This window comes from Falco biarmicus, chromosome W (genome assembly GCF_023638135.1).
Source record: "Falco biarmicus isolate bFalBia1 chromosome W, bFalBia1.pri, whole genome shotgun sequence".
NCBI lineage: Eukaryota > Metazoa > Chordata > Aves > Falconiformes > Falconidae > Falco > Falco biarmicus.
Window position 1 is genome coordinate 19,131,625 of NC_079310.1, and position 12,555 is coordinate 19,144,179.

The 12,555-nt window shown below is 39.4% G+C and overlaps 1 protein-coding gene across 6 annotated transcripts in view; it reads left to right on the forward strand.

The window, feature by feature from the left end:
* LOC130141965 (tyrosine-protein kinase Fer-like) overlaps window positions 1-12,555 on the forward strand; it is a 224,729-nt gene that overhangs the window by 92,794 nt on the left and 119,380 nt on the right. For all 6 annotated transcript variants that reach the window (XM_056323318.1, XM_056323319.1, XM_056323317.1 and 3 more), the window contains one exon: window positions 3,331-3,423. In XM_056323318.1, coding sequence (XP_056179293.1) covers window positions 3,331-3,423 — 93 coding nt within the window. The remainder of the gene's footprint in view (window positions 1-3,330; window positions 3,424-12,555) is intronic.

The following is a 12,555-nucleotide window of genomic DNA, read 5'->3' on the forward strand; positions in this document are numbered from 1 at the left end:
ACCAGATTAGTTTCATGACCAATGATTCTGTCATATCGCAAGTTGGTGTTACAAAGTACAACAAAACAAGAACCTTAGCTCAGGCCCCAAGGCGATAAATACCAAAACAGCAAACACATGCTGCAAGTAAGGTGTTACACAAAGCAACTCTGAGATCAAGCGCAACAACTCTGAGAGCAAATAAATCAACATTGCAACCAGTGACTAGTAAAACAATACAATGAATGCTTATAACAAAATTTTTTTAACACTGTCTGGTCAGATCTGTCATTATCTCAACACTTCGTGCCCCACATTAGGTGCCAAAAATGACTGTTGTGGTTTAACCCAATCTAGCAAGTAAGTACCACACAGTTGCTCCCCCCCTCCCCCCCGGTGGGATGGGGAGGAGAATCGGAAAGAGGTAAAACCTGTGGGTTGAGATAAGAACAGTTTAATAATTGAAATAAAGTAAAATATAACAACAACAACAATGATTTTAATGAAAAGGAGAGAGAAAGGAATAAAACCCAAGAAAGAGAAGTGATGCACAATAATACAATTGTCTGCTTGTTTGTTGCATGACAAGGAAATGTTCCTTGACGTGGTTGATCCCTGGGTGACAGGGTGTATGGAAGGATTTGGCAGGTTCCTAGGGTAAGTAATCCATGCTGAATTGGAGCGCCACTTGATGTAAGGGTGCCTTTCCTACTCCATGAAACCCAGCAGCTCCTAGCACTGTATTTGGGCTTGGACTGTGACGATTGAGCCTCTGTTCAGTACCATCAAATGAGTGTGATTGAGACAGGGACTGAAACCACCTCTGAGGACACCATGGTTGAGCCAGGAATTCAAAACATGTCTGAGGATGCCGTGGATGTGATAGGGACCCACACCCCAGCTACAGTAATTGCCTCAGGAGTCAAAAAGAAACATTGGACACAGAGATTGATGGGTCCATGCCATCGATTAGTAAGGGAGGAGGAGGAGGAAGGGTCTGATCAGGAAGCTGGTCCTTTGACAAGGAAACAGGATGAGGAAGCGAGAGAAATCACCCAAGAGGCAGAAACTACCTGGTCCTTGACCCTGGGCAAATTTCAAGATTTGCGGAAAGATTACAGCCACCAGGCAGGTGAGCAGATTGCTGCCTGGCTGCTCCAATGCTGTGATAGTGAAGTCAACAGTCAGGAGTTAGAAGGTAAGGAAGCCCAGCAGCTGTGATCCCTCACTAGGAACTGGGGAACTGACAAAGAAAGCAAAAAAGAGGTGAGAATCTGCAGCCTCTGGAGGCAGCTCCTGTCGAGTGTGAAGGCAATATATCCCTTCAAGGATGATCTTGTGAATTACCGAGGAAAGTGGAATACAGTGGAGGAATGTATCCAATATCTGATAGAAGTAGCTGTGCTGGAAGTCATCTACAGTGACCTGGATGACAACCAGGTCTACAAAGATCCAGATGACATCCAGTTTACAGGGGCTGGAGGTTAACAGTGGGGTGCTGTGGCCTCGACCAAGTCATGCCACCACTGAGTGTGGCCATACTGAAAATGTTAGCGTTCCATATGAACTGGAGTCAAAGTCAGCCAAGCGGTATGCCACAATCAATATTGCCAATGTGCTTTTATCAGTTCCTTTGGCAGAAAAGTGCATGCTACGGTTTGCTTTCACATGAAGAGGTGTCCAATACACATGGAATTGACTACCCCAGGGGTGGAAACAACACAGTGGAATTCATGCATATTTTGGTAACTTATTTTTTCCTGTTGTGTAAGAAGTAGACGTTTAGTAACAGTTAAATCCTGTGGCTCACTTGTGAAAAGATGAGTGAAATTAATTGATCATTCCAAGCCTGATAGGCATGCAAGCAAAATTAGACACTGTGTTGTCACCGTTATTAATGATTTATTTTCTTAAGTAATCAATGTTATTCATCAATACTGAAAAATAAATATCATCTTGCCAGTTGACTCAGGACAGAGTGTTTTACTGTAAGAAAAGTAGTTGACATGCCATATTACTTGAGTCTGATAAAAAGAATAAAAATTGTATTGATCAATGTTAATTTCAAGTGGCTAGTAAGTTCCCTTTTAGCCTTTTTTCTCTTCCTATATGAAATGTTCTTTTTCATACTCTCTTCTCATGGCATGCAAATTATGGAATATTGCAGAATTTTTCTGCTAAACAATTTATTTTACTAAGACAATGTTTAAACTATATCATGTAAACTAAATTATTTTTGGGAGTCATTTTCAAACAATGCTTTATTCTGTATACAGATTTAATAGATTTTGTTGCTCATTTAGAATTCTTGGAATAAACTGAAACTGCATTCATTACATTATCAGATTTTCAGTTTTTTCAGTCAAGGGTGTATGTTCAAAACTTTGAAGCAATCTTTTTTTGTTACACTAAAAAAGAGATTTATTCCATTTTCATTTTCAGTTTCTTACAGCTTAATTAATCCATAGCTAATTAGAATGAGATTTTTATTGGGTGGTCTCTCTGCTTTAGGTTTAATTATTTTGCAAATATTCATTAAAATACCTCATCTGTGTCTGAGGGTGAAGTTAGTTAAAAATACATATCTACATTTTTGAAAGATTCTTTGATACTAAATTTTGAGAGCTGACAATGAATCAGGTATTAGGAAATAACCAGTTCTTGGACTAAATCAGGTTATAAACACTTTGGACATTCCATTTACTTGTGATAGAAGTAGTTTTAGTGAATGGCTCTGTTCTTAAAGAATTTAAAATTCAGATAGTGGTGGCTGCCCCTGTTGTTTATTGTAGTGCCAGAAAACAAATGGATCCTATTACTTGCAGTGATTGGTATTAATATTTACAAGTAGTGTATTATTAGAGAAGATCAGCTTAATAAAAGAATAAAACAAATTAAAGATAATGCAAGTATGTATGTATGGGTTTTATTATGTATGGTTTTATTATATGGTTTCAAACCAATACCCTTTTAAAAAAGATAGGTATTTCAGGACAGCTGACAATTAGGTCCTCTGTCTTTAGGGTACAAAAGAATTTCAGGTCCCTTATAGTTAACAATAGTGATATTTAAAATAATTGCACTAAACATATAAGGAATCACAGAATCTTTCAGCTCTTCAATTGGTATGCATTAGCATAATCCGGCTGATTTTGACACAAGCTTGGTGGTTTGTATCAGTAGCAGATCAGTCCCTATCAAAAGATAATTTTATATAATAAAGATAATAAAAATTCAAACAAAATCCATGAGTCTACATTCCATGTCCTCCAGTAATACAAATATTAATGCACAGAAGTAAATCCATACTGATTTGCTTGGTTTTACTGGAGATATTACTTTTTCTCCTAGGACAAGAAGGACAAAGTCTCAAAGTTGGACACTATACGTCACTCAATAGCCGGAATTATGAGATCTCCAAAATCCATGTTAGGCTCATCGTCGGTAAGTAGTATCAACAATGTAGAATTCTCTTATTGTTACAACTTAAGTAGGATTTTTTTCTTAAGTATCACACATTTCTATTTACATGGGAAAAAAGTAAAGTTGCATTATGAAAAGCATAGTACTGACTGATCAGTGGATATGATAATATTGTGGCATAATAGTATGTGTCATGGTTTAACTCCAGCTGGCAACTAAGTACCACATAGACGCTCACTCACTCCCCTCTGGTGGGATGAGGGAGAGAATCAGAAGGGTAAAAGTGAGAAAATTTGTGGGTTGAGATAAAGACAGTTTATTAAGGAAAGCAAAAGCTGTGCATACAAGCAAAGCAAAGCAAGGAATTCATTCACTGCTTCCCATCGGCAGGCAGGTGTTCAGCCATCCCCAGAAAAGCAGGGCTCCATCATGCATAATGGTTTCTTGGGAAGACAAACACCATAACTCTGAACTTCCCCCCGTTCATTCTTCTTCCCCCAGCTTTATAATGCTGAGCATGATGTCATATGGTATGGAATATCCCTTTGGTCAGTTGGGCTCAGCTGTCCCAGCTGTGTCCCCTCCCAACTTCTTGTGCACCCCCAGCCTACTCACTGGTGGGGTGGGGTGAGAAGCAGAAAAGGCCTTGACACTGTGTAAGCACTGCTCAGTAATAACTAAAACATCCCTGTATTATCAACACTGTTTTAAGCACAAATCCAAAACATAGCCCCATGCTAGCTACTATGAAGAAAATTAACTCTATCCCAGCCAAAAGTAGCATTTTTTATCAGAACAACTTTATTGCAGTTCAGAAAAAATAATTTGTACATTCTTTGCTGCTCCCAGATTGGTGCTGTACTTGAAAGATTACCATTTCCTGTGTGGTACATTTACTAGTAACGCTGTATATTATGATATTCTGCAGGATATTAGATGGTCAGGCATGTTTTGCCCATCACTGCATTATATTTTCTATATTTATTATAGAGTTACCATCATATAAATTATTATTATTATTACTACTACTGCTACTTATGGTGTGTTAACCTTGGCTGGCTGCCAGATGCTCACTAAGTCATTCTCTTACCCCTGCCTCCTCAACAGAACAGGGGGAGAAAATAAGATTAAAAAGCTCATGGGTCGAGATAGAGACAGGGAGATTGCTTACCAGTTGGGTAAAACAGGATTTGGCTTGGGAAAGATTAATTTAATTTGATGGCAATTAAAAATAGAGTAGGAAAGTAAGAAACAAAGACAAAACTAAAACCACCTTCCTTCCACCCCCTCTTCTTCCCAGGTTCAACTTCATTCCTTCATTCCTGAGTCTTCTACATCCTCCCACCCTAAGCAGCACATAGGTGATGGGAAATGGGAGTTGTAGTCAGTTCATAACACTTAATTTCTGCCACACTTTACTCCTCACACTTTTCCCCTGCTCCAGTGTGAGGTACCTCCCACTGGATACAGTTCTTTAAGAATTGCTCCAGTATGAGTCCTTTCCGTGGGGTACAGTCCTTCAGGAACAGACTGCTCCAGCATAGGTACCCCACAGTCCCCAATTCCTGCCAGCAAACCTGCTTCTGTGTGGGCTTCTCTCCATGGGCTGCAGTTTCTTTCAGGGTGTATCGACCTGCTGTAGTGTGGGGTACTCCATGGGCTGCAGTGTGGATATCTGCTCCACTGCTAACTTCCATGAACTGCAGGGGGACAGCCTGCTTCACCATGGTCTTCACCATGAGCTGCAGGGGAAATTCTGCTGCAGTGCCTGAAGCACCTCCTCCCCCTCCTTCTTCACTGACCTTGGTGTCTGCACGGTTGTTTATCTCACATTTTTTCTCACTTATCTCTCTCATAGCTGCTGCACAGCATTTTTTATCCTTTATTAAATATGTTATCACAGAGGCATCACCAGTGTCTCTGGCTCAGCTTTGGCTAGTGGTGGGTCTTTTTTGGAGCCAGCTGACACTGGCTCTGTCTGTCACAGGGGCAGCCCCTGGACTCTTCTCAAAGAGGTCGACCCTGCAGCTGCAGCCCCCCTGCTACCAAAACCTTGTAAACCGAATACAAGCCTCAAGAACTGGTGCTATTTATGTAATCAGATATTATACATTTTGTTTCAATTCCCACTGAAAATCACAGAATCACAGAAAGGTCAGGGTTGGAAGGGACCTCTGCAGATCATCTAGTCCAACTCCCTGCTAAAGCAGGTTCACCTAGAACAGGTTGCACAGGATCACATCCAGGTGGGTTCTGAATGTCTCCAGAGAAGGAGACTCCACAGCCTCTCTGGGCAGCCTGTTCCAGTGCTCTGTCATTCTCAAAGTAAAAACGTTCCTCTTCATATTCAGATGGAATATCCTGTGTTGTACTTTGTGCCTGCTACTCCTTGTCCTGTCACTGGGCACTACTGAAAAGAGCCTGGCCCCATCCTCTTGACACTTGCCCTTAAGATATTTGTAGATGTTGATAAGATTCCCTCTCAGTCTTCTCTTCTCCAGGATAAACAAGGCCCAGCTCTCTCAGCCTTTCCTCATAAGGGAGATGCTCCAGTCCCCTAATCATCTTTGTAGCCCTCTGCTGGACCCTCTCCAGTAGTTCCCTGTCTCTCTTAAACTGGGGAGCCCAGAACTGGACACAGTACTCCAGGTACAGCCTCACCAGGGCAGAGTAGAGAGGAAGGATAACTTCCCTCAGCCTGCTGGTCACATTCCTCCTAATGTACCCCAGGATCCCATTGGCCTTCTTGGCCACAAGGGTACGCTGCTGGCTCATGTTCATTGAGTATCTCTTCTATTTGGCTTTTGTTTAGGCCCCCCAATGGATGGAGAAAGTTTCTTGTTGGCCAAATATGAAAAAATAATTAAGAAATATAATGAGAAATGGAAAAAAAGCTGTTTTGTATTACTCCTATTTGCTTATTTGTTTTCATGTACTGGCTCGAAAGACTAGTTAAAATATTTGCTTATGTACTTAGGGTGGAGACCAGATGTTACTTGAAAACCTTCCTCCTGAAAACTTGGCTATGTTTTCCTGAAGTAGAACAGATGATTGTCCCAACCCCATCAAAACAAACAAACAATTGAGGCTGAGCAGAATTCTTAAAACTGCCCTTTAATTGTGATCTTGTCACCTGAAATATTAGATTAAAATAGCTTTTTTGAGAAAGACTTAGAATGAATAGGTCTTCTATTGGTCACTCTTAGATTACATTGAAGGACCCAGTAAAATGTATTTTAGCTAAAGAATATCTAAGATATGTGGAAGAGATTACAGTTGCATAGGCATATATACACATACATACATATATATAGTGTATGTATAGGAAAATTGTATATAGTGATAGAGAAGTGGAATAATAAATATCATAATGAGATAAAATTAGTACAGGAGCACTTTTTGTATGAAAAATTGTGAAAGTTGTTTAACATTTTAAATGTTATAGGAAATACTCTGCTAAAATATTAATATATCCCTAGTGAAAAATTGTATTTCCAAATTATTATCTTTGTATTATAAAACTTCTAATTGGTGCAAAATTCAACATTTTTTTATAATAAAAGCATATTAGAATTTATGTTGCTATGACCTCTTCTTTGCGTAGGTGAGACATAGCCTTCAACTTTCTGTTTCAATTCATTGAACAACTTGTTAGGATTTTTTTAAAATGTAAAAAATCTATCTAAAAACACTTCAGACAAAAAATGGGAGAGAACAAATTTTAAACAAGAGGATCAAGATAAAAAATTTGGAATGAAAACAGAGGAAGTCTGTCAAAAATGTCATCAGTTTTTACTAAAGCATCACTTTAAAGAGTATCTGTGCTTCATTCTGGTTCTCATGCCAATTCATATCACCATTAACTCCACTGAAGTTTGTGTAAACCTGGGTATAAATATATGGTAGGTGTGGTTACCAAAGCTTTGGAATATTTTTGGAAGAAATTGGATCAGAACTGGGTCATTTGAAGCATAAAGTCAAATCTAATTAATGAGTGTACTCTAGATTAGCTTTTATTTAAATGAGCTTCAAAGTCAGAGTATATAAATCAATCAGTTTTTTGTTTTGTGTTTGTGTGTTGTAATTTAGTGATCTCTTCTTTATTATAAAAGCTAACCATGCATATACAGATAAAATTTGCTTCATAAATTAGTACTTAGCTCTTAATGTGGTTAGTTGCTCAGCTTTTTCCTGTTGACAATTACATGTGCTAATCACTAAATATATAAACTGGTACTTCAAACTTAATATCCATCAAAAAAGCATACAACTTGATTTTGAAAGGTGTATTATTAAAAAAAAAATAGAGAAATTAGAAAAGAATTAGAGAAAACTTTTTTTTTAGTGTAACCTGAAGAAAGTAGCAGAGAAACTAAAACTGTACTTCCTCAATAACCAGTTTAGCAAAGATGAGGTTAATTGTTAATTATGTGTTAGTACTTAAATGATTTACAGGTTCTTAGTATAAGAATGTAAAAGGTAATATAGGAAAAAATAGAAAATACGAGTCAGTTGTCTATAACAGCAAGAGGTGTAAGTTTAATCAGCTGAGGAGACAAAACAAAAAAAAAGGGGCTACTTTCATGTACTTTGATACTGTTCTATGCATGAACTGAATGAAGAGTCTGAATGAATTGCATCTTGAATACCAACATTTTCCCTTTAGATAAAATTAGTCTGGTTTTTGCCAATGAGGGATTTCAGCCTGTCACAGCCATCTGTTACTGTTTATGGGATAACTGCATGCATAATTTCCTTTATTTTAAATATTTTTTCTTATGTTTAAATAATGATGATCTTAGTACACAGGGATGTTCTTTCTAAGAGAGGGGTTTTTTTCCCCAATATGATTGCTTTTATCTTATAATTTTCAGGTCTGTGCATTTTTACTTTTATATAAATGGGTTTGGATGGAATACTCAAGACTTTTCACTTTTTCAGTGAAGCTGATTTTGGTTTCATATGGTATATATGAGCAGTGGGTTGACCTTGGCTGGATGCCAGGTACCCACCAAGCCACTCTATCACTCCCCTTCCTCAGTAACAGGGGAGAGAAAATATAATTAAAGGCTCATGGGTTGATATAAAGACAGGGAGATCACTCAGCAATTACCATCATGGGAAAAACAGACTCGACTTGGGAAAATTAATTTATTACCAATCAAATCAGAGTAGGGTAATGAAAAATAAAACCAAAACTTAAAAAACCCTTCCCCCCCACCCCTCCCTTCTTCCTGGGCTCAGCTTCACTCCTGAATTCTATACCTCATCCTCTCTCAAGCAGTGCAGGAGGATGGGGAAGGGGGGTTGTGGTCCGTTCATCACATGTTGTTTCTGTTGCTCCTTCACTTTTGCTCTCTTCCCCTGCTCCAGCATGGGGTCCCTCCCATGGGAGACAGTCCTCCATGAACTTCTCCAACATGAGTCCTTCCCATGAGCTGCAGTTCATCATGCACTACTCCTGCATGGGTTCTTTCCACAGGGTGCAGTCCTTCAGGAACACTGCTCCAATGTGGGTCCCCCAAGCAGTCACAAGCCCTGCCAGCAAACCTGCTTCAGCGCGGGCTTCCCATGGGTCACAGCCTCCTTTGGGCACATCCACCTGCTCCAGTGTGGGGTCTTCCATGGGTTGCAGGTGGATATCTGCTCCACCATGGACCTCCATGGGCTGCAGGGGGACAACCTGCGTCACCATGGTCTTCACCATGGGCTGCAGGGGAATTTCTGCTTTGGTGCCTGGAGCACCTCCTCCCCCTCCTTCTTCACTGACCTTGGTGTCTGCAGAGTTGTTTCACTCACATATTCTCACTCCTCTCTTCTGGCTGTTGTTGCACAGCAGTTTTTTCCCCTTCTTAAATATGCTATCACAGAGGCCCTACCACCATGGCTGATTGGCTCAGCTTTGGCCAGTGTTAGGTCCATCTTGGAGCCAGCTGGCATTGTGTCTATCAGACGTAGGAGAAGCTTGTGGCATCTTCTCATAGAAGCCACCCCTGTACCCCCTGCTACCAAAACCTTGCCATGCAAATTCAATACAATGTGGGAATTAATCAGTTTTCACTGAGCCTAGTGGCAAGGTTCAGAGATACTCTATAGGGAAATGTCTCAAAATATCAACTAAAATGTGTTGCTTTACTTTCTAATCCATGTCTGTGCCTCTTTTTTACATGGGGAGGGAAAAAAATTTCTTGACAGAATGTTTTCTTTTTTTAAGGATGGAAAATAAAGTAGTACTCAAAGTCTGAGCTCAGAATATATATGAAAATAAAGTATTAAGTAACCTATGAGTTGTTAACATATAATTTTCATTATTATTGTCTTTTCATTGGCAGTGCGAATGCAAGAATATTCTCTCTTTTTACAGTTAGAAAGAATACAATGCTCCGCTCGGTTTTTCTCTCAAAAAAGCAGCAGCTTTGAAAAAGTAGCTTGAGACTGCTTCATTTACTGTTGGAGAAAAACTGCTGTTTCAATGGATTGCTCAGTAGGGGGAGGAAAGGAGATTAATAATAAGCAAAAAAGACATTATTGGGTACATGAAGAACATGAAGAAGTATATGAGGGCATTTCCCTCCTCACAGAAAGATAACTATCTCATGAGCAAAGTGTGGGAACAAATGGAAATCTTTAAAGAAAAAAAGAAAAGTAAAAAAAGGATTGAGGTGGAAGTAGAAATTATTCAGTGTGAGTTCTACTTTTGTTTGATTTTAACTGTTAATTTGATTGGAAGATAAAAATAACAGCAAAAATCTTAGAAAAAATTTTCTCCATCTAAGCTGTTCAGTCACTTATTTGAAAATGCTCCTGTGAGTGTGTATGTAAAAATGGGCAAAAGATCTTTTCATCAGTGAAACTGTAAAACACTGAGGCCTAGAATGTAACCTTTTTCTTTTGGATTTCTAGTTAGTAATTTCAAGCAGCTTTACTGTTCTTTAAACTTACTAAGAAAATATGTGGGAATTGTAAATTTATTTTGTGCCTGTAACATTCTTTCTTCTATCTTCTTTAGAGACTAACATTTCTTGTATTTAAAACATTTTATTCTAACTATAAAATGCAGTAGAAATGTTAGTGCTAAGTGATAAATTGAGTTGAAATCAATATTAAAATTATTATACAGCTTGCATTTTTACTGATCTTTTTGGACTTTCAGCCATGAAATAATAAGCTTCAATAAGCACTCAGGGTGAATATTGTATCATACAGAAAATATGTTGGAGTAGGAAGAATTTTTCATAAAAAATAATACAATTTCAATAATATACAAAACATGACCATTGTTTCATCAGAAAAAAATAAATGGATTTCTACCTCAGTTATGATTAACCAATGGCATATGACCAAAATTAAAGGTAACGTTAGGTAGGAGACAATAAGCATCGGATACCTTGTGGAATTTTCATGGCTTTCTTCTAAAGAAATGAATATTTGTTTAAACAAATTTAAAAGAAGGGGAAAGGTTGATGTTAGTGTTATAAAAAATACCTTAATTAGCAATGTCTAAAATGTTCCCTGTTTTTTCTGTGTAATAAAGATGTTTTTATTCTGGGATGTGAACATGATAATCTAATCAGTGATTCAGACTTGACCCAATTTGAATATAATCAGGTGTTATTATCCAGTGGCTGCCTCTTTTGTAAGCTATAAAATGAGTTCCATGGTCATAGTGGATAATATCCATTTTATAAGAGCTGTTGTTATTGTCAGACGTGGGGGTTTTAACCTTTTTTTTATGAAGGCTATGAACTAGCTTGTTGAAATTGAACTCTTTTTTTATCCTTAGATGTGTTTCTTTTGGAGTAGAAATGTGTTTCTGTGGGAATAGGTTTATTAATTTGAATCCCATAACATTTCTTGATCATGTAGCAAAGGTCAGTCAAATGTAGTGTCTTTGAACAATAAATGTTCAAATATGTAAGGGTATGTGGAAGGAGAATATGTGCTCCTTTAAGGGTATCTGGTCAAAGGAGTCATAAGCAAAAACAGAGACAAACCTGAGGGACAAATGATAAGGGAGGGTTATAAGAACAAACCTGGCCAGTCACACTAATTGGTTAGGATATGTGGAGTGTGAGAGTGTTCATTTCTTCAGCTGGTAGGATAAGGAAAGGGAGGGAGACAAACACAGAGAGACATAAAACCTGATCAATTAGCATTAACAAAGACAATAACCAGAAACAAAACTGGTCAGTCACACTGAGGGGCTATCAAGAAACTGTAGGCAAATAGGGATTTTGGATGCAAACCTGAGAGTCCAGGATGTTTGAGAGGGGTAGGTGGAACTATGCCAACTGATGAGGCAGTATCCAGGGGAAGGGGAAATAGGGATGAACAAAGAAGAGTGTAGACAGAAAAGACTATCAAAGGGGCTGGTCACAGGCAGAACGGGGCCAGTCAGTATGCTTGAGCCCTGCACCTGATCACTGCGGTCTATCCTATCTTCTTATATCTTATTAAATATTTTCTTAACTATCACTCTCTGTCTTGTGTGTGTGCGCTGCAAGGACTAAGCTACTCATGAGACCTGTGTGCTGTATGAGTGGATTTGGTGCCCACTGCTGCAGTCAGGGGTGTTGTGGGGGTAGGCTCCCCTGGCCTGTGGTGTCAGCTACTAGAGAAAGTGATGGTCCTAGTATCAGTAGTTGTAGGGGCCATAGCTCTCAATCCAGGTAGGGTCCTACAGACCTTGTGCCTGGAATGCCTGCTACTGAGGGAACTGGTGTGAATGGATGTGGTGTCAGCTACAGGAGTGAGTGTGTGTGTGTGTGGGTCTCTTGCCTCCAGCCACTGGGGTGGGAAAACCAGCTACTGGAAGGGACTAGCATGAGTGAGGCAAGTGAGGGGCTCAGTGTCAGCAGCTGGAGAGCTGGAGCAGGACTGTGTGTCACAGCCCCTTGGTGCTGGCTGCTGGCAGGAGGGCATTTCCAAGTGTCTCTAAACCTGGGGAGTAGGGGAGTGTGCGTGTGGAGTTTGCTAGCAAACTTTTACTTGCTGGCTAGTCCAGCTTGGAGGCCCTGGGTCTGGGCAGGGATATTGGGTGGGCAAGGATCTGTGCTGATATACTCAGGGGAACTTATGAGTGTAGAGCGCCTGTGGGAAGAGTGTGTGAGTGCATGTCTGCTAACAAGCATTGAACTGGACTAGCTGGCAAGT